Raw genomic sequence first — 23,535 nt, forward strand, 5'->3', positions numbered from 1 at the left:
CCCTCCCCATCTTTTCTCCACCCTCCAGAGACATCAGTTGGTCCAAAGTGCTGAAACTTTCTAATCTCAAGTCATGGTTTGTTCATCCATTAACTGACATCTCTTACTTATATTATAGGTCTCAGTTTCATCATTCTCAGACTTAAAATATTCATTGTTGTGTTTAAAGCCCTGCATGGTCACTTATCTTTTTATCTGTCTTCCTGAACAGTCTGACCTCCATTTCTATCAAGAGGACAAATACAAATGCAAACATCTCACATCCTGCTTAGTTCGCTTAAATGACATAAATATAGAATTTTCCAATTTCATGTAATCTACCCCTCCAATGTCCTTCTCCTCACAAACCCGCTAGCTGCCTCATTTTATTCTCCCTATGTTCACCTTTCCTAGCCCCTCCTGCTCCCCACATAATTCCATCTCCTTATCCTACAATCCTTTGGACTGCTATTCCCTGGCAATTGTTTCTTATCCCTCACAGTCCTACTGCAGTGTCTCAAGTTTTGCCTCCTCAGGCGATGCTTGACCGGCTGAGTTCTCACAACATTCTCTTTTATACATTTTATATATATTAATTTTTTGTCCAACATTGAACAAAAAAAAACTGCTGGAGGAACTCAGCAGGCCGGTCAATAGCTGTGCAAGAAAATGGGCATTTCAGACCATGACCCTGTCCATTAGCCTGAGTATGCCCCAACCTTAAACACTGTCTGTCCATTTTCCTCCACAAAATTGCCTGGAATTCTTTCAGCAGTTTGGAGGTAGTCTGGCATACAAGGTTGTGCTTGGATATATCTAAAGTATATTGTAGTATTTATTGTTGTACAAACAATGCTGTGATCTCATTTAAAGCAACAAGACAGAAGACCATCACAGATCCATTTTTATTAAATGCGAAGGAGGTGGCTTCAAACTTAAGGAAAATGTGCAGTTCCACATTTACATCAGTACATCACCATGTGGAGATGCCCGCATCTTCTCACCACATGAGGCAGCAGTAGAGGGTAAGGGTTTGTTGTTGGTTACTGTCACAGAGTTATTATTGGGGAAGGAACCACTGGCTGGAGCTGGTGTTGGTTCTGGAATAACAGGGATCAGGAACATGCGCTTGGTTTGTGACTGGCCAGGGTTTGAAGTCCTTGGGTACTTCTATTCCCTTCATGCTCATCATGTCCAATGGAAAATGAAAGTGAATGGATATTAGTAGGAGTATCATCCAATATTTGGGAAAACAAATTGCTCGTCTGACATCATCAAGTCCCAAAGGTGCTGAATTATCAGTGTTTTATTGTAGTATGAGTAATATATAGTATCTCCGATAATATTTTAGGTAACAATTAATATTATTATTTTCGGTCACAACCAGCCTAGAGCTTTGCAATTTGCATTTCTGCTGTTACAAATCAATAATGAGTATTCCATAAAAATCAGAACTAAATTTCAGCTCAAATCAAGAGAGTCAAGACACATATATAGTTCACGTACACACACACATGTACACACAAAAAAACAAACAATAATAGTGCAATAATGACTGTAATAGTCTATGCAGTTCAGAGCTTATGTGAGGTTGTAGTGTTTAATGGCTGTAGGGAAGAAGCTATTCCTGAACCTGGACATTACAGTTCTCCTGTACCTTCTTCCCGATGGCAGGGGTGAAATGAGTGTGTGGCTAGGGTGGTGTGGGTCTTTGATTATGCTGTCTACCTTTTTGAGGTGTCGACTCCGGTAAATCCCGTCGATGGTGGGGAGGTTAGAGCCGGTGATGGACTGGGCAGTGTTCACAACTTTTTTGCAGTCATCTTCGCTCGCGGGCATTCAAGTTGCCGAACCAGGCAGTGATGCAACCAGTCAATATGGTCTCTACTGTGCATCTGTAGAAGTTCAAGAGAATCATTTCTGACATACCAAATCTCCATAATCTTCTCATATTAGGTATGTTGCAAAGCCTACCTGAAGCGTCGTTGAAGATCTGCTGCTGAGGCTGTGCGCGATTTTGGCGCCGTTTAGAGGGGGCGGGTTTAAAACGCGATTTTCTCTAAGCTGTTCCAATCGAAAATGTTCAGCCTAGTTAATTATTAACGAAAAATCGCTGGAAGTCCCCGTCGCAAAAGCTATTATTAGGTTTAAAGGCCTTGAATAATAGTTATAGTAGTTTAAAAATCAATCTCTAAACCCGCATCCGCCAGCAACCGCAGGGTCTCATAAAGCAAATAGCAGAAGTTAGGTTGTATATTTTTACATTAAAAAGGGCTTCTAAAGATCCCTTTATACTAAGTTTAATATTGCGAGTAGCTCAATTTGGCCCCATTATATCGCGCAGTATTTTTCTCGGCATTTGGGGCACAAATCTACCGCAATGTGAACGTTCTAAACCAGCGCGTTCCACAGGGACCCACTGGAAAGCTGATTTAAATGGGCATTTATTTACAGCAATTAAACACTAAATTCCTTCCATTTGGCCTATAAATTAATGTAAATGAGATTTAAAAATCATGTTTTATTGTGAATTATTTGTGAATATTATTTGGACATTTAGGCTATTTAAAAATGTTAATCATTTATTAAGAAATGGATAGATGTTTAGATCTAGTAATTGAAGTTTGAAATTAGCTACAATTAGGTAACTAACTAATTATATGCTTTAATTTCAGGTCATCCAAGTAAGATTATTTTATATTTGTTTCAGAATGCTTCAATCTATGATAACTGAAAATTTCATTCAGTTCTCTTAATTTTTAAGAAAGTTATGGGCTTTTGACTGTTCACGATCACAGCTTTTTTGTTATGTCCATAGAAAATCAATAGGGAACAAGATGCTCATTTCCCAGTATGAAAATGGCCATAACTTTTTAAATACTTGAGATATGAAAGTGAATTAGGTGTCAAATTAAACTTATTTTTATGCTTTATCTGATGGGATAAATTACAGACTTGATTTTTAAAATCTCAAAATTTTGTAACATTGCTACTCATATAACGTCAATGCAGGAATCCCTCAATGTCCTAGGCCAAACCATCTTCAGTGACCTTCCTTCCTTCCATCATTCAGTCAGAAATGGTGATGTTCCGTTATCAGTGAACAATGTACAATTCCATTCCCAAGTCTTTAGTAAAGGAAGCAGCCCAAGCCCCAATTTTGCATGACCTTCACAATATGCAGACATGATGCTGAATATAACATTGACATCACAAAACATCAGGCAATGCCATCTCCAACAAGAATGAGTCCAACCACATTTTCTTGATAGACACAAAAAGCTGGAGTAACCCAGTGGGACAGGCAGCATCTCTGGAGAGAAGGAATGGGTGACGTTTCGGGGTCGAGACCCTTCTTCAGTCTCGAAACGTCACCCATTCCATCTCTCCAAAGATGCTGCCTGTCCCGCTGAATTACTCCAGCTTTTTGTGTCTATCTTCGGTTTCAACCAGCATCTGCAGTTCCTCCTTACACATTTTCTTGATATTCGTCAGAAGTGCCAAATCCTCCACAAATAACATTCAGGAATTCACTGGACCGATTATACAAATATTGTCTTGACTATATTATTTCTTTGTTCACAGAATGTAGACATTGCAAACAGTGATAGCATTTATTGGCCACCCCTAATTGCAACTGATCTGAGAAGGCAGTTAAAAATCTAACACATGCGTTATGTGCAGTTTTCCTTTCCTGATGGGTTTTTATGATGGGTTAGATGTCCTTTGGGGTGTGACTCATGTTCTGATACCCTAAAGAATTCCCGCAACTATAAGCTACAGGCTGGTAGCAGGATGAAATATTCTCCACTTGTCTGAATGAGTGCAGCTTCAACTCTCAAAAAGTTTGAACCATTTGTTACACATCTTTACTAATGTGACTGAAATCATTTAATTTACCTGAGATTAATTGCGAGAAATAGCAATGGGGTTTTTTCCACTGGTTATTCACGTCACATCTGAATCTACTATGTACGTTAAACCTCATCAATTTTAATGTTGGATTTCTTTGTACATAGTTGGTGTCATATCACTTATTTTCTGAAATGGCAGATCAGGGAGACAAGCACCCAAATCGGAAGGCACGAGGGCAACTCAGGACAAAAATTGAATCTGGTGAAGGGACAATTCCAGTTAGATCCAGCAACACCATTCAGACATGGGATGGAGTGTTACAAGGAGAACGTTTACTCACTATGTCATGTAGTGATAAAATAGCCAGGTGAGTAACCTAATTTGTTAATATTTTATTTGTAGTGTGCACTAAGGAAATAACAAACTTGTGATTGAATCAAAGAAATTGAGTTGGAAATCCTATGCTGGGAAACAAAAGTAGTTTAAACAGTTGCCAAGTTTTATGTTCATCCTCTTTCCTCACCCCTTCCCCTCCACCACCACTAACAGCCTCGACCCCACATCCCCCCCCCCCCGTCACTAAAATTCAATTTGTACAAGACTCAAGCATTGTGTGTGATAAAGGGAGCAATTCAAGTTGATCCCAAATTGCATGAGGAACAAGGAGAAGGTGGTGTCTGATGCTACAGGATGATGGGGCATTGATGGATGCAGGAGGCAGACTTGTGATCAGATGATGAAGGGAGGAAGTGGTGCTGGTCAGAGAAAGGTGAATAGTATGGATGGATGAGGGGACACCGGTTGGACATGAAATTGTGTGATGTTGGTGAGTGGTGTCTGACGAAGCACACTATTGGATTGATAAGGGAGATTGAACAAAGGCCCTAAGGGAATGGGTATTAAGGTGAAATGGTTGTTTGAAAAGGATGCAACATCAAAGAAAGAACTTAAGAGTACCTACCAGCAAATCGATGTGGGTCTTCTTTAAACCATGCTGTTGGCGATCTCCTTTTGTTTGAATGGTATCCCCATTTGTGGACTCAATTGCGCAAGTAGATTTTGCCACTTGTGTCACCGCACCTGCCTAGCAACCTACATTCACATGTATCGTGCACAAGATGGACCGTAATCAAATTTCACATAGTGTACTGTATGCTCACTAAGAAGCTGATTGAAAGTAACCATTATTCTTTTCCTCTGTTTGTCAGCTTCAAATGCACCAACAAACAAGAATTGAATTGTTTCAGTATACTGGTTTCTTTTTTTTAAAAAGGAACGCAATTGGTTTACAGTGAGATTAATTTTTCATGTTTTGTGTTTAAATGTATGCACAATTTGTATAAAGTGCTTGAAACCTGTCATTAATTAGCAACCTTTTTCTAAATGATTTATAGTTTTTTCTATCTGTACTTGCAGAATATATTCTGCTGAAGTATTTCCAACCTCTCGGGTAAGCATAAAATGTGGTCTATATCACCTAGAGCTTCATTTATAATATAAGTTTTAGGTGGGATGTTAGAATCTTAGGATGTGGCAACTGTTAGCTAAACAACATGGGTCAACACTACAATCTCCTGCAAGCTCCAGGACCTGGCCCTCTGTACGTCCCTTTGCAACTGGATCGTGGATTTTCTCATCAGTAGAACAGTGTCGGTCGGTAAGAACATCTCCTTCTCATTGACCATCAAATCGAGTGTATCTCAAGTCTGCGTGCTTAGCTCCCGGCTCTACTCTACTCTATTTACACAAATGACTGTAACAGTTCCAGAGCTATTTATAAATTTATGAACGACTGCTATAGTTGGACGAATTACTGGTGGTGATGAGTCAATGTAGGTGAAAGAGATAGAACACCTGGTTGAGTGGTGCCGCAACAAAAACCTCTTGCTCAACGTCAACAAGACCAAGGATCTGATTGTTGATTTGGGAAATGGGAAGTCAGGTGACCAAGCACTGGTTATTAGTGGGTCAATGATGGAGAGAGTTGGCAATTTCAAATTCCTGGGCATGGACATCTTGGATGACCTGTCCTATCCTGGGCCCAGCACAAAAGTGCAATCATAAAGAAGGCATGCTGGTGCCTCTATTTTCTTCAAAGTTTGAAGAGATTTGATATGTCTTTGAATACTCTTACAAACTTCTACAGATATAACCTGACACGTTAGATTGTGGCTTTGTATGACAATTCTAAATCACAGGAAACCAAGAGGCAGCAGAGAGTGATGAACTCAGCCCAGACCGTCATGGTTCACAGCTCTCCCATCCATTAAAAGCAACTACATCGGGCACTGCCACAAAAATCACATTTATTATCAAGGATTCCCTCCAACTGAGCCATACCATCTTCTCAATGCTACCATCGAACATGAGATACAGAAGTCTCACAACTACTTGCCTGCAACCATCAGCTCTTGAACCAACTTACTACCCCTAGTATGAGGGTAAGCTGTCCAAGAATATAAAGAAGGATAGTAAAAGCTTATTTATGTATGTTAAGCTTCTTTATGTATGTTAAGAGAAAAAGATTATTAAACACAAATGTGGGTCCCTTGAAGGCAGAAACAGGTGAAATAATTATGGGAAGCAAGGAAATGGCAGACAAGTTGAACAGGCACTTTGGTTCTGTCTTCACTAAGGAAGACACAAACAATCTCCCAGATGTACTAGAGGACAGAGGATCTAGGGAGACAGAGGAACTGAAATAAATTTGCATTAGGCAGGAAATAGTATTGGGTAGACTGATGGGACTGAAGGCTGATAAATCCCCAGGGCCTGATGGTCTGTATCCCAGGGCACTCGAGGTGGCTCTAGAAATCGTGGACGCATTGGAGATCCAATGTTCTATAGATTCAGGATCAGTTCCTGTGGATTGGAGGGTAGCTAATGTCATCCCACTTTTCAAGAAAGGAGCGAGAGAGAAAACTGGGAATTATAGACCTGTTAGCCTGACATCGGTGGTGGGGAAGATGCTGGATTCAATTATTAAAGAAGTAATAACAGCACATTTGGATAGCAGTAAAAGGATTGGTCCAAGTCTGCATGGATGTATGTAGGGAAAATCCTGCTTGACTAATCTTCTGGGATTTTTTAAGAATGTGACAAGTAAAATGGATAAAGGAGAGACAGTGGATGCAGTGTATCTGGACTTTCAGAAAGCATTTGATAAGGTCCCACACAGGAAATTAGTGAGCAAAATTAGAGCACATGGCATTGGGGGCAGGGTATTGACATGGACACATAATTGGTTGGCAGGCAGGAAGCAAAGAGTAGGAATAAACGGGTCTCTGTCAGAATGGCAGGCAGTGGCGAGTGGAGTGCCGCAAGGCTCGGTGCTGGGGCCGCAACTATTTACAATATATATTAATGATTTAGATGATGGAATTAAAAGTAACACTAGCAAATTTGCAGATATCACAAAGCTGGGTGGTAGTGTGAACTGCGAAGAGGATGCTAGGAGGTTGCAGATGTGAGGTTATCCACTTTGGCAGCAAGAACAAGGAGGTAGATTATTATCTCAATGGTGTCAGATTAGGAAAACCTGGGTGTCCTTGTACACCAGTCACTGAAAGTAAACATGGAGGTACAGCAGACAGTGAAGAAAGCTAATGGCATGTTAGCCTTCATAATGAGTGGATTTGAGTATAGGAGTAAAGAGGTCCTTCTGCAGTTGTACAAGGCCCTGGTGAGACCACATCTGGAGTATTGTGTGCAGTTTTGGTCTCCTAATTTGAGGAAGGACATCCTTGCCATTGAGACAGTACAGTGTAGGTTCACGAGGTTAATCCCCGGGATTGCGGGACTGTCATATCAGAAAAGATTGGAAGGACTGTGTTTGTATTCACTGGAATTTAGAAGGATGAGAGGGTATCTTATAGAAAAGTATACAATTATAAAAGGACTGGACAAGCTAGATGCAGGAAAAATGTTCTCAATGATGGGGGAGTCCAGGACCAGGGGCCACAGTCTAAGAATAAAGGGGAGGCCATTTAAAACTGAGATGAGAACAAACTTTTTCACCCAGAGAGTTGTGAATTTGTGGAATTCTCTGCCATCCAATCTCCATCCAGGCAGCATTCATAGCCTGACTTGGACCTGGGTCACTGGAGGTGTACAGCAGCAGCATTATCTGTTTGTAGCACTGTGCTACTGTATCCCAGTGGTGTTGGCATTTGGCTTTCATGTTTGATTGCAATTCAAATTCATAACGCATTGTTCTACCTAATACCATCCAATTGCTTATTTAGAAATGAATATCACGTGCCTGTGGACAGCATCCTGCTCTCGTTATTCAGTTGACATTTGAAGGCCACCTAATCACTGAAACAGAGGGTTGTGGATGTCCTTGCGCTTGAAGCATAAAAAGTTAGCTAGCATGTAGATACAGCAGTTTGGATGGAAATCGCGGAATTGGCTTTTATTGCAAACGGGATGCAGTACGAGAGTATGTAATTTTGCAAATGGTTTTGGTGACACCACTGCATTCAGTTTTGTTTCCCTCATTTAAAGAAGGATATCCTTGCATTAGAGACAATTTTGAAAATTTTCACTAAGCTGGATCTTGAGAAACAGATTTCGTAAGAGCAGTTGGGTAAGTTAGGCCTATATTGTTTGGAGTTTAGAAGAATGAGGGGTGTACCTATTGAAGCCTATAAGATTCTAAGATAGCTTGACAAGATAGATGTTGAGGGGATATTTCCCTCGTGGGGGAATCTCAAAGTTTGACAAAAGGGTTTCCTATTTAAGATAGACGTGAGGAAGAATTTATTCTCAAAGGGTCATTAATCTTTCGAATTATCTGCTTTAATATCCTGTTAGACTGAATCAGCGCAGAGGGAGAACAAGGAGGGAAGAGACGGAGACTAAGACTTTGCCTCCATCACAGTGAGGATGTGCTTGGTGAACTCACTGTGGTGGATGTTTAATTTGTGTTTATTGTATGTTTTGTTTTTATTGGTTCTGTGTATGACTGCAGGCAACATAATTTCGTTCAGACCGAAAAGTCTGAATGACAATAAAGGAATCTAATCTAATCTAACCTAATCGAATGTATTCATGAATCGGATTTTTGTCCATAGGATAGTCGATGGTTATGGAGAACAGGCAGGAAAGTTGAATTGCGGCATTTCATTTGCCATCCAGACCAGAAACCTTGTGTTAGTTACAGTGATGTAATATGACTTACACCAGATTGAAAGTTATCGGATATCAAACGGCTACATGTAGCAAGAAAGTTCTGTTCTCTATCAGGATATCAACGTCTGTGATGAGAGGGATGAAAGTGACTGGAAACTTCATTTCAAGAAGCCGATTTTATTAAAATGTGTCCATGACAAATGACTTTGTAATACACAGGCAACCCTCACATTACAGCAATTGGCATAACAGAAATATGCTCTTGTGTAATTTGCAATAAATTTGTGATACAGAATTGAAATTTCTTCTCATGAAAATATGTGAAAAAAATTAAATACAAAATGTTAATTTTCAACTTTCAATTCTTCGTGCATGTGCAGATGACGTGGCTTCACATCACAGAAAATCGTGAACTGGACTGTTTGCTTAGAATGCAACCCATAACACTGAGATTGCCTGTATGTAGTTTGGTGTCCACTGGTTTAGCCTGCCATTACCAGGAACATTCAGGGTCCCTGATTTCTGCTGCAACTAATTTAAAGGAGAAGGTGGGCATAGTCTCAAATCAACACAATTCCAATTTAAATGGGGGTGTGACAAAAAAAATCCATGCTTAGGTTATCAGGCTAGAATTCCTGTTAAGTAATATTTCATTGGAAGACTGCCCAAAGGTAACTATAATAACAGACTAGATTCATACCTGCTGAGATTGCTGATCTAGTATGACAAAGATGTAATAATGAATCCTTGCCTTATGAAGAATGCATGTCCTTGTGACAGTTTTCCCAATGTACATTTTCAGCAAGAATTATGTGGATGTTTTGTGTCATTTGGGAAGTCAAGGCCAGGGGCTTGTAAGTCTCTTGGGCTTTCCCACTATATGTAATAATGCAGTTGTAGAATGATCCTCAAGTTCACCTTTAAAAAGAGGCAGTTTTATTCCTGTGGGAATCCCATCAGATTTGATCTCACTCTGGACTACATACTTAATTAGAAGCAGGAGTAGACAACTCAGCCCCTCAAGCCAGATCTTCCATTTAATTTGATTGCGACTGATCTAATTATAACAATGATTCTGTGTTCCCTCTAATCCCACAGTGTTGACCATATACCTATGGCTGAACTTAATTAGTTTCCAAATGTGGCAGGAGTGAATTTGTGCAACCCACAAAACTGATTATAGTGTTCATAAATGGGCCAGAATGCCGTTAGCGGGTATGACAGCGTGGTTACTGAATTTGTGGACATTTAATCAAAGATGTCATGTCATGTTTTCCTGATATGATCAGACTGAGAGAATTAATTGTTCAGAAGGGTAACTCTTTAAAATGTTTCATTTGATCTTCTTGATGTTGAAGGAAACTTTAATGTTTCAGAGTCTTGTTATTTACTGATCATGAGCATTATATGTCTCCTTTATAGAAGGGATCTGGCAGTTAAAATAATGATGCTATCTCTGCTGCATTTTTACAGGTCCATAGCTAGATGATCTTTCAAGGTTTTTGATCAGTCAATATAATGCACTCATGTCAGGCTATGCTAAACTGTTTGTGTCGAGGTGTGTGGACATCGTTCTTGGTTCAAATATAGACCCCTATAGCACCAAGATTGATGCTGTCAGTGAGTCAATCATTGTCACCCATGGGTACAAGAATCTCAAAACCATGTAGTTCAGGGGTCGGCAACCTTGTTCTGCATAGGGGCCAGGACGCATGTCTGTGAGCGGATGGCGGGCCACATCTATCACATGTACACATGGATCCCGCCCCGGATGGCAGGCATCAAATCACGTGTTCACATAGATCCCGCCCCTTCGAGGACGCCACCCGGAGCACTGGCCCCTAGTTACTCACTCGTTCCCGGCCTATTGACAACCCCGATCCTGACAGTGAAGCCCAGACACACGCGGCCGTGCCGGCGTCTTTGCGCAGGATGCGTTACGGCCAGAGCTCGGCACTCAGCACTGCTCAGTGGCTCCGCCATTGCGGGCACCAGCGCAGACCACCTTTCGTCACCACGCCTGGACGCCACGGCCTCTGGCCCGGGAGTTATCGGAGATGATGGAAGTCTGCGGGCCGGATGATTACGGGGGAAAAAACACGCCTGCGGGCCCGGATGATTTCGGGTTACGGGCCGCATTCGGCCCGGGGGCCGTATGTTGCTGACCCCTGATGTAATGGTTTCTACACTATGTAGCTTTCCTGCCTGGGTACAGATTCAATGGGATTCCTCAAAATATTCTTTTGGATCACCTAAATGATTATGCGGAGCATGTGGTTAGATTGCCAATCTGCATCATGTGTTTAGATTTACTTTAAATCAGAAAATTAAATTATAAATTAAAAATAAGGTCCTTAACGAATGTATCAACTGCTAATGGATCATATGCATCAGATTCTTCCATTGTGTCTAAATCTTTTGGTTCAGCCAGCTGTTTATCATTGAATTGAATAAATGTTATTAACCAAGTATGTATACATACAAGGAATTTGCCTTGATGCAACGAGACATGGGTGTCATGAAAGTAGGCATGCAGGTGCAGCAGGCAGTGAAGAAAGCGAATGGTATGGTAGCATTCATAGCAAAAGGATTTGCGTATAGGAGCAGGGAGGTTCTACTGCAGTTGTACAGGGTCTTGGTGAGACCACACCTGGAGCATTGCGTACAGTTTTGGTCTCCTAATCTGAGGAAGGACATTCTTGCCATAGAGGGAGTACAGAGAAGGTTCACCAGACTGATTCCTGGGATGTCAGGACTTTCATATGAAGAAAGACTGGATAGACTCGGCTTGTACTCGTTAGAATTTAGAAAATTGAGGGGGGATCTTATAGAAACTTACAACATTCTTAAGGGGTTGGACAAGCTAGATGCAGGAAGATTGTTCCCGATGTTGGGGAAGTCCAGAACAAGGGGTCACAGTTTAAGGATAAAGGGGGAATCTTTTAGGACTGAATTGAGAAAAACATTTTTTACACAGAGAGTGGTGAATCTCTGGAATTCTCTGCCACAGAATGTAGTTGAGGCCAGTTCATTGGCTATATTTAAGAGGGAGTTAGATGTGGCCCTTGTGGCTAAAGGGATCAGGGGGTATGGAGAGAAGGCAGGTACAGGATACTGAGTTGGATGAAAAGAAATCCAAATGGAGAAAAGAATTTATAGGTTAGTTTAAATATAATTCACGATTTAATGCCACTATGGATTGCTTTTTTAGGCAGTACATGGTATTGTTAAACTTTTGAACATGTGCCGCGTTTGCAGTTAAATTATAATTTAACGTGTCAATGTCTGTTAAATTGCCTTTCCATGTTTTAATGCTTAATATTTCTATTAATGATGATCGCTATTTGATTTATTTGTCTCATTTAATATTCTATCCAGTTCTCAGAAACGTAGCTATGCAGAACCAGTATGTGAGTTTAGAAGTATTACTGAAACTAATAAGTATGGCATAAGAGTGTATGGAGAGTACATGAATGTGCCAGTCATACTGGCAGGGAACATTTTAATCTGCAGCTTAATGTATGCTTGTCTATATTTAAGGTCTCTGCAGTTATAAAATTTATCAGAAATGTCTAGTTCTAGTGTCATACTGCACAAGATTTTGAATTTTAAAAAAAATCAGCATATAGTACTGTTGTGACTTGATGACAGTTCCCTGTTTATTTCATGGCAAAATAATGGTGTCTCTATTTTCAGATGGAACGTGCTTGGATTACAAGGAGCTCTGTTAAGCCATTTTATGGAGCCTCTTTATTTTGCCAGCATTATTCTGGGTAGTTTATACCATGCTGATCACTTGTCTCGTGCCGTCTACCAGCGAATTGGTGATATCGAAGAGCTCCCAAGCATATATACTCTCAACAGGCCTTTGCTTAGTGGTGAGTTCATTCTGGCTTTTAGCATCTACAGGCTAATCTAAACACTCTCTTATATTGGATTTAAATTAACTTTTAAGCATCCAAATCATATTTATCGGGAGACACGAGTAACTGCAGATGCTGGAATCTTCAGCAAAAAAAAACAAAGTGCTGGAGGAAATCAATGAGTCAGCATCATTAATGGAAGGGAATGGACCGACGACGTCTCAGGTCGGGATCCTTCTTCAGACTGAGAAAGGGTCCCAACCCAGGATACATGTGTCCATTCCCTCCACAGATGTTGCCGACTCGGTGTGATCCTCCAGCACTTTGTATTTTGCTCGTATTTATTGGAGGTTGGTTATAAAGGTTTATAAAGAGTCTTTGAATTGGGATTCCAGAACATCGGGTCAACAGTTGGTTAACCAAGGAATGGTTAAAATATATTTTGATCAAGAAGGCCAGAACTAAAATTTTGCAGATATCTCAATGACTCTAAGGGTTGTACGGGGCAGCGCACCTTGAAGAGCTAAGGCGGAATGATGCTTTGGAGCATTTGAAATCAGGAATTTTTAATTTTTGTAAGAAATTTAAAATAGAGATATTGCCAATTCAAAAATGAATGTAAGTTAATGAGAACACAAGAATGCAGATGTTGAAATCTTGAGTAAAATACAAAGTGCTTGTGGAACTTAGCAGGTCAGACAGCATCTGGGGAGGGAATGGTAATGAGACATTTTGGTTGGGACCTTTCTTCAGACTTAAGTTAATTTAAGGTTCATTAAGACTCAAGGTAAATTAATGCGAACCAGGGTAATAGATGAATTTTATTAAGCAATAGAAGAGGACCTCATGGCAAATGTGAGTAAAAGGTCACAGGCTAGCTGTTGTGCATGGAATAAGTCGTCTAAAGGCGACAAAGCCATAGGTGAGAGTTTAGATAGTAATGAACAAAGGAAATGTTATGAAGGTGCAAATACATGAAAGTGTGTTCAAAAACATTACTAAGCAAAGAATGATCCAAGGCTGAAATGGAGTCATTGACAAGGTAACGGAAATTATGGTGAAGAAGGAATATACAGAGCTGCTTCAGTTCTTCATTCATTAAAATAAGAGCAAAGAATGTATCCATAGACAAATACAATAGACAATAGGTGCAGTAGGCCATTCGGCCCTTCGAGCCAGCACCGCCATTCAATGTGATCATGGCTGATCATCCCCTATCAGTACCCCGTTTCTGCCTTCTCCCCATATCCCCTGACACCGCTATCTTTAAGAGCCCTATCTAGCTCTCTCTTGAAAGTATCCAGAGAACCAGCCTCCACTGAGGCAGAGATTTCCACAGACTCACAACTCTCTGTGAGAAAAGGTGTTTCCTCGTCTCCATTCTAAATGGCTTACCCCTTATTCTTAAACTGTGGCCCCTAGTTCTGGACTTCCCCCAACATCGGGAACATGTTTCCTGCCTCTAACGTGTCCAAACCCTTAATAATCTTATATGTCTCAATAAGATATCCTCTCATCCTTCTAAATTCCAGAGTATACAAGCCCTGCCGCTCCATTCTCTCAGCATATGACAGTCCTGCCATCCCGGGAATTAACCTTGTAAACCTACGCTGCACTCCCTCAATAGCAAGAATGTCCTTCCTCAAATTAGGGGACCAAAACTGCACACAATACTCCAGGTGTGGTCTCACTAGGGCCCTGTACAACTGCAGATGGCTTCTTTGCTTCTATGCTCAACTCTTGTTATAAAGGCCAACATGTCATTCTCTTTCTTCACTGCCTGCTGTACCCGCATGCTTACTTTCATTGACTGATGAACAAGGACCCCCAGATCCCGTTGTACTTCCCCCTTTCCCAACTTGACACCATTTAGATAGTAGTCTGTCTTCCTGTTTTTGCTACCAAAGTGGATAACCTCACATTTATCCACATTAAACTGCATCTGCCCCATGCATCTGCCCACTCACCCAACCTGTCCAAGTTACCCTGCATTCTCATAGCATCCTCCTCACAGTTCACACTGCCACTCTGCTTTGTGTTATCTGCAAATTTGCTAATGTTACTTTGAATCCCTTTATCTAAATCATTGATGTATATTGTAAATAGCTGCGGTCCCAGCACCGAGTCTTGCAGTACCCCACTAATCACTGCCTGCCATTCTGAAAGGGACCCGTTAATCCCTACTCTGTTTCCTGTCTGCCAACCAATTTTTTATCCGTGTCAGCACTCTACCCCCAATACCATGTGCCCTAATTTTGCCCACTAATCTCCTATGAGGGACCTTATCAAATGCTTTCTGAAAGTCCAGGTACACTACATCCACTAGCTCCCCCTTGTCCATTTTCCTAGTTACATTCTCAAAAAATTCCAGAAGATTAGTCAAGCATGATTTCCCCTTCGTAAATCCATGCTGACTCGGACTGTTACTGCTATCCAAATGTGCCGCTATTTCATCTTTTATAATTGACCAGCATCTTCCCCACCACCGATGTCAGGCTAACTGGTCTATAATTCCCTGTTTTCTCTCTCCCTCCTTTCTTAAAAAGTGGGATAACTTTAGGTACCCTCCAATCCCCAGGATGACATTAGATACCTCCACCCCACAGGAACTGATCCTGAATCTATTGAACATTGGAAAATTATCACCAATGCGTCTACGATTTCTAGAGCAACTTCCTTAAGTACACTGGGATGCAGACCCTCAGGCCCTGGGGATTTATCAGCCTTCAGTCCCATCAGTTTACCCAGCACCATTTCCTGCCTAGTGTGGATTTCCTCTGTCACCCCAGATCCTCTGGCCACTAGTACATCAGGAAGATTGTTCGTGTCCTTCTTATTGAAGACGGATCCAAAGTACCTGTTCTACTCATCTGCCATTTCTTTGTTCCCCATAATAAATTCACCTTTTTCAGTCTTCAAGGGTCCAACTTTGGCCTTAACTAATTTTTTCCTCTTCGCATACCTAAAGAAACTTTTACTGTCCTCCTTCATATTCTTGGCTAGCTCAGCTTCGTACCTCGCATCTCTCCCCGTATTATCTTCTGTTGTTCTTTAAACATTACCCAATCCACTTGCTTCCCGCTCATCTTTGCTACGTTATACTTCTTCTGTTTTATTTTTATACTGTCCCTGACGTCCCTTGTCAGCCATGGTCGCCCCTTACTCCCCTTGGAATCTTTCTTCCTCTTTGGAATGAACTGATCCTGCACCTTCTGTATTATTCCCAGAAATACCTGCCATTGTTGTTCCACTGTCATCCCTGCTAGGGTATCTTTCCAGTCAACTTTCGCCAGCTCCTTCCTCATGGCTCCATAATCCCTTTTATTCAACTGTAACACCGACACCTCCAATTTACCCTTCTCCCTCTCCAATTGTAGATTAAACTTGACCATATTATGGTCTACCTCCTAATGGCTCCTTAACCTCAAGTTCCTTTATCAAATCCGGTTCATTACATAACACTAAATCCAGAATTGCCTTCTCCCTGGTAGGCTCCAATACAAGCTGCTCTAAGAATCAATCACGGAGGCAATCCAGACTCCCTTTCTTGAGGTCCAGTACCCACCTGATTTTCACAGTCTACCTGCATGTTGGAATCTCCCATAACAACCATAGCATTACCTTTACTACATGTCAATTTTAACCCCTGATTCAAGTCAAGTCAAGTCAAGTCTATTTGTCACATACACATACGAGATGTGCAGTGAAATTAAAGTGGCAATGCTCGCGGACTTTTGTGCAAAAGACAAACAACCAAACAACCAAACAAACTATAAACACAATCATAACACACATATTCTTTTACATAATAAATAATGGAAGGAAAAACGTTCAGTAGAGTTAGTCCCTGGTGAGATAGGCGTTTACAGTCCGAATGGCCTCTGGGAAGAAACTCCTTCTCAACCTCTCCGTTCTCACCGTATGGCAACGGAGGCGTTTGCCTGACCGTAGCAGCTGGAACAGTCCGTTGCAGGGGTGGAAGGGGTCTCTCATGATATTGTTGGCTCTGGAGTTGCACCTCCTGATGTATAGTTCCTGCAGGGGGGCAAGTGAAGTTCCCATAGTGCGTTCGGCCGAACGCACCACTCTCTGCAGAGCCTTCTTGTCCTTGGCAGAGCAATTCCCAAACCAGATGGTAATGTTCCCGGACAAGATGCTTTCCACCACCGCTGCGTAGAAGCACTGGAGTATCCTCGGAGACACTCTGAATTTCCTCAATTGCCTGAGGTGGTAAAGGCGCTGCCTTGCCTTACTCATGAGTGCTGAGGCGTGTGATGCCCATGATTCAACTTGCACCCTATATCCAGACTATTGTTTGGGGGCCTGTAGATATTTTTCCTTATCTGAACTTATACATATACTACATACTAATACATATAATATATTAGTAGACTAAGTGGGACCCGTTGGGTCCCATGTTCACACGGGAGAGCTGGTCCCCCAACGCAATATTCCACCTCTACACCAATTCCAATATTGGTGGCCAGTGAGGGGGTGGAGGGGCTTTCTGGAGCGCTAATATGGGTGTTGTGGGCCAAAGGGACTGGTTTCCAGAGGACTAGTATGGACATTGTGGGCCAAATGGATTCTTGGGCTGGCAGCTCAGTCACTCAGGCCTGGTGGGCTAGCATCTCAGTCACTCACGCCCGGTAGGCTGGCAGCACAGTCTCTCAGGGGTGGTGGGATGGCAGCTCAGTCACTCAGGCCTGGTGGGCTGGCAGCTCTGTCACTCAGGGCTGGTGGGCTGGCAGCTCAGGGCTGGTGGGCTGGCAGCTCAGTCACTCAGGGCTGGTGGGCTGGCAGCTCAGTCACTTAGGGCTGGTGGGCTGGCAGCTCAGTCACTCAGGGCTGGTGGACTGCCAGATCAGTCACTCAGAGCTGGTGGGCTGGCAGTTCACTCAGAGCTATTCCTTGAAATTCCATTTCAAGCCGAGTGCAGGCCATCAAATTTAGTTTCATAGCATTTCAGGCAGAGTGCAGGCCACCAAATTCAATTTCATAGCATTTCAGGCAGAGCGCATGCCACCAGATTCAGTTTCATAGCATTTCAGGCAGAGCACATGCCACCAGATTCAGTTTCATAGCATTTCAGGAAGAGCGCAGGCCACCAAATTCAGTTTCATAGCATTTCAGGCAGAGCACAGGCCACCAAATTCAGTTGCATAGCATTTCAGGCAGAGCGCAGGCCACCAAATTCAGTTTCATAGCATTTCACGCAGAGTGCAGCCCTCCAAATTGCCAGACAACTCATTACATTGTCATTAAGGGCTAACAAATCATTTATTGCAAGTACATTGCAGACTCACAGTTCAGTTGATTCTCAGCTTAGAATCACAGTTGTGGACTCTCCCTCGCGATCTTCCAGAGTGACTGACTCACGTCCAGGCATCCGGGGTTTTGTCGTCCTGCCCCCACCCCCGGAAGAGGCGTTACCTTCACCGTGGTGATTGACATGCGAGAGGACCAATCAGCTGATCTCAAGATTTTTTAAACACTCATAACTTTTTTATTTTTCATCGATCGGAAAAATCCTCGGGGCTGCCTCGGCAGAGGAGGACTGTGAGTAAGATGGCCAAAAATCATAGCGATATATGGTGGCGTTTTTTCTAAAATCAATATACAGCGTAGACAGGACGTGGTCAAGATGAGACTTTTAGTTATATAGATATGTATTAGTTCAGATGTCATATTTAGCCACCATTTTTCACTCTTGACTGTCAAAAGATGACACAACCTCTGTCTGTCACAATAGAATGCCGAGGGATGCCAGGGAATGAGAAGTTCAGATGAGGAAAAAGCAGCTTTTGATAGTTAGCAAGAAATGAGCAGTCCTGCTAGAATGATCCTGTTTCTTAAACACTCTGCTGTATCCTGATGAATAAAACCTCTTTGCTGCAGAATGGATTAATTAGCTGCAGCCTGGAACAAATTGGCAGGTTAAATTGCATGCCTTGTCCATTGAATTGCCACCACTTCAACTTCCACTTGCCTCTGTCCCCAGAGTCTCTTGACTAATCGTTCACTTTTAAACACTAAATCACAGACAGGAAGATTTAATGTGCTCATTATGAACCTTTTTGACCTTGCTGATTTGTAACTTGTATTTCACTTCACAAGCAGCGCAATGAACATAGCAACAAATGGCACATAATTCTGTCCAAAATGTATAAAATTCTGTTGAATATTAAAACTGAAGAAATGTAGCAGACAATTCAATAAAAATTCTACAATGGACTTTATTCTTTGGAAAGTTTTGCAATAAATATTATGGACTGCACAACGACTATGATATTGAGAAAACAAATCTTTCATTTGACTTTGTGTAAAAGTTTATTTGCATTGCCCTATTTAAGCCCATTTTAGCTGTGAACTTTTATATAAAGCCCAATATTTTTATTCTGTTCTATTTTGAGCATGACCACTTTGAAGTAATGACCCCTGAACCTTTGTGTGATCAGAAATAAGATTAATTTAATCTGCATGGACAGCTGCTGAAAGATTGGAAAAGATTGCCATCTTTCACAGAATATAAAAGCTAGCTTTACAGGTAGGTCAAACATCATATCTGAAAATGGTCTGATTTGTAATCTCACGAAGTGTGGCAAGAATACCAAACAAGGAGACTGACAACTTGAAAAGGAACTTGCTACATCGGATGAAAAGATTGAGTTCGAAGGCATTGAATTAAATGAACTGTACCGATTGTGAGCTCTTTTTGATATAGCCTAGAACCATTTCAGAAATTGGTCGTTTTTTAAATTCTTCTTTTTAAACATAGAAACATAGAAAATAGGTGCAGGAGGAGGCCATTTGGCCCTTCGAGCATGCACCGCCATTCATTGTGATCATGGCTGATCTTCCACAATCAGTAACCCGTGCCTGCCTTCTCCCCATATCCCTTCATTCCACTAGCCTTTAGAGCTCTATCTAACTCTCTTAAATTCATTCAGTGAATTGGCCTCTACTGCTTTCTGTGGCAGAGAATTCCACAAATTCATAGCTCTGGGTGAAATTCTTTTTTCTCATCTCAGTTTTAAATAGCCTCCCCTTTATTCATAGACTGTGGCCCCTGGTCCTGAACCCCCCATCATTGGGAACATTTTTCCTGCATCTAGCTTGTCCAGTCCTTTTCTAATTGTATACGTTTCTATAAGATACCCTCTCATCCTTCTAAATTCCAGTGAATACAAACACAGTATTTCCAATCTTTCCTCATATGACAGTCCTGCCATCCCGGGGATTAACCTCGTGAACCTACGCTGCACTGCCTCAATAGCAAGGATGTTCTTCCTCAAATTAGGAGACCAAAACTACACACAATACTCCAGATGTAGTCTCACTGGGGCTCTGTATAACTGCAGAAGGACCTCTTTACTCCTATACTCAAATCCTCTCGTTATGAAGGCAAACAAGCCATTAGCTTTCTTCACTGCCTGCTCTACCTGCATGTTTACTTTCAGTGACTGGTGCACAAGGACATCCAGGTCTCGTTGTACTTCCCTTTTTCCTAATCTGACCCCATTGAGATAATAATCTGCCTCCTTGTTCTTGCCGCCAAAGTGGATAACCCCACATTTATCTACATTATACTGCGTCTGCTATGCATCTGCCCACTCACTCAACCTGTCCAAGTCACACTGCAACTTCCTGGCATCCTCTTCGCAGTTCACACTGCCATCTATCTTTGTGTCATCAGCAAATTTGCTGTGTTACTTTTAATCCCATCATCTAAATCATTAATATATTGTAAATAGTTGCGGCCCAAGCACCAAGCCTTGCAACACTCCACTCGCCACTGCCTGGCTATAATGACAGGGACCCATTTATTCCTACTCTTTGTTTCCTGTCTGCCAACCAATTCTCTATCCATGTTAATACCCTACCCCCAATACCATGTGCTCTAATTTTGCCCACTCATCTCCTGTGTGGGACCTTATCAATTATTGTTAACATTTCTTCTTAGAAGTGGAATTTGACAAATATGGGAGTTTGTCAGAAATTGAGTATTCTGGGTGGTCATTTACATGACATGCTGTCTATACTTTCAAATTAAAGTATGAATCATATGCAGTTAAAATTTATAGCAGAACCTTTATATTGTAAACATTTGTCCTAGAATCCTGCAAAAATATGCAGGATTAATCAAGAATATGCAGGGGTTAGAGGGATATGGATTATGTACAGGCAGATAAGAGTTGGTCTTGGCATCATGTTTGGCACATGATGCCAAGACATGATGGAAGACGCATGTGTAGAGACAAAAGAGGAGCTTGCCAGCTGCATGGAGGACAGAGATGTGTGATGTGTCCATCACCGTGCCCGTCGGAAACCAGCACCACTGCGTCGCTAATGCTTTCAACGATTTAATAATAATAATCAGCACAGATATTGTGTGCCGAAGGGCCTGTTCCTATGCTGTACTGTTCCATGTTCTGTTTCAGTGGAATGGTACTTGAACTCCCACACCTTCTGATTTAGAGACCAGAATAATGGCAATTAAAACAGGGCTGACATTAATATTTCCCATAGATATTGAAGTCATATATCTGAAATGTCACACAGGACCAAGATCAGAGTAGACAAATATATCCAAATTAATTTAATTGTAAAAAATATGCTACAGAATTTCATTGATGCAATTGAAAGTAACAAATTCCAACCATGTTCATGCAAAGGAGATGTCTATAAGCTACAGCCTAAGTAAACAGATTTAGAGTACGTGATGGTTAGAAGAACATTAAAAGAGATGCCACCAGATGCTGACTGTCCAATTTAGCCAAAACACTGCCTCACCAATGAGGCTAATCAGCCCAATATTCAAGCCATAATTCAAAGTGCCAAACATAGTTCCAATGAACTCGTATCACTTCTAATGTTGGCTGGCATCCACATCAAGTAGAAATATATTCAGTGGAGCCTAAAACTTGTTGTGGAAGTGATGCCATTTTTTCAAACATTCATTCTACAGATCTTGTCAGAAGCTGTGGTGAAGTATACACAGGCAAATACAAAATGTTGATTTCATTACTCTACAGCCTTCAGGTAATGGGGTGGATAAAGCACCCTGAATAATTTCACAGTTTCAACACCTGACTATAATCTTCATTGAACTTGTTTGTCTCTTTTTAGGTATAAGTAACACTGAATCACGTCAACCAGGCAAAGCACCAAATTTCAGTGTCAATTGGGCTGTAGATGACACAGCCTTGGAAGTTATTAATGCCATGACAGGGAAAGATGATATGGGGCGACCGTCTCGGCTGTGTAAACACGCTCTTTACAGTCGCTGGTTACGCTTGCATGCCAAGGTATGATGAATCAGAAATTTCCTATCAACTTAATATTTTAAAATAGCTTTCTATTCCAGCAAAGATTTTCCATTTTAAATTGCACCAAAGCTGGTCTTCCAGGAAAGTCCAATATGTAAAACTTAGTCTTATATTGTTCTGTTAAATATTTCTTGATAGGTTGCACAAACAACTATATGCTGCACCATTGGTTAGATGCAGAGTACAATTTCATTAGCACTACACTCTGCATTCAGCACCATGTACATGGAATTTCCCTCACAACTGCTTTGCAGTCTGACCTAATAGGTGTGTGTGATATTGATCCATTGTCACTTAAAAACACTCGTCTAGCCAAACATATTTTACTTAGAAACCTTAAAGCAAGCAGAGAGACTGATGCATCAATCAAGTATATTTTGTAAATTGTGTAAAAGTACAACTGGAGTCTAAACTGCTTGATTGTCCATTATTATAGTTTGTAGATTTTTAATGTACTCAGTACATCATTTCCTCTGAAGGCGTTGGTTTCATTTGGGGAAAAACATGCTGGAACCTGCATTGATGTGTCAGTTAACTTAAATTGGTCATCTGTTTAATGGTTCGCATGATAATTGTACTTGCCTCTTAACTACAGTAATCAATAACTCACAACAAATGACCCACCAACGTAAAATGTTACACTCAAAAATAGTTTTAATTGTGTGGAATGGGGATGATTAATAAACATCGGATATTGTAATTGTCTAAAGAGGTTTGTTTTGTGCAGCGAATTATGATCTGGAATACATTGTATGAAATGAAAGGATGAGTTAAATGTTTCAAAAGGGAATTTGACATGTACACAAATTATTTAGCTGCGGATTGTATTCATGTGATTTATATCAAGTCATACGATTCTATGTTTATGGAGTATTAATGGGAACTGTTTTGTTTCTGTTTATTTGGGAACTGGCTCGGGATGAACTGATATAGGGATGCACATGTATCTGAATTATAGGTTGTATGCAACTCGAGTTTACTCTGGTATTGTGAACCTTTTTAACATTGCATAATGCTTCAAACATTTGTTTTTGTTTTGTTCTGCAAGATCTATCCTTTATCTGTCCTACATAGCATAATATATATATATAGTGCAGGCTACCCTTAATGTGAAGATATAACTTACTCTTCACAAGGATTATGTAATGGTCACTCCTACTAATTAACAGGTAAAAATGAGTTATTTCGGTTATTACTGGTACGTGACCTGGCATATCAGTAGTTAGTAAGTTGGAATCATGCATAAAACAAACTTGGTCGGGATAGTAAGTTCCATAGACTGAATTATGTCATTTTGTGAGCCATTGAACTTGTCACATTCTGCAGGCAGTGAAACCACTAAGCCACCATACCTGTGTTTATTTCCGAAGAAGCAT

At 41.1% G+C, this 23,535-nt stretch overlaps 1 protein-coding gene across 3 annotated transcripts in view; it reads left to right on the forward strand.

Moving 5' to 3' along the window:
- Positions 1-23,535, forward strand: part of adarb1 (adenosine deaminase RNA specific B1) — a 222,378-nt gene that overhangs the window by 197,828 nt on the left and 1,015 nt on the right. For all 3 annotated transcript variants that reach the window (XM_033024436.1, XM_033024437.1, XM_033024438.1), the window contains 4 exons: positions 853-1,004; positions 4,033-4,201; positions 12,664-12,845; positions 21,960-22,138. In XM_033024436.1, coding sequence (XP_032880327.1) covers positions 853-1,004; positions 4,033-4,201; positions 12,664-12,845; positions 21,960-22,138 — 682 coding nt within the window. The remainder of the gene's footprint in view (positions 1-852; positions 1,005-4,032; positions 4,202-12,663; positions 12,846-21,959; positions 22,139-23,535) is intronic.

The sequence above is a fragment of the Amblyraja radiata genome, chromosome 7 (assembly GCF_010909765.2).
Source record: "Amblyraja radiata isolate CabotCenter1 chromosome 7, sAmbRad1.1.pri, whole genome shotgun sequence".
NCBI lineage: Eukaryota > Metazoa > Chordata > Chondrichthyes > Rajiformes > Rajidae > Amblyraja > Amblyraja radiata.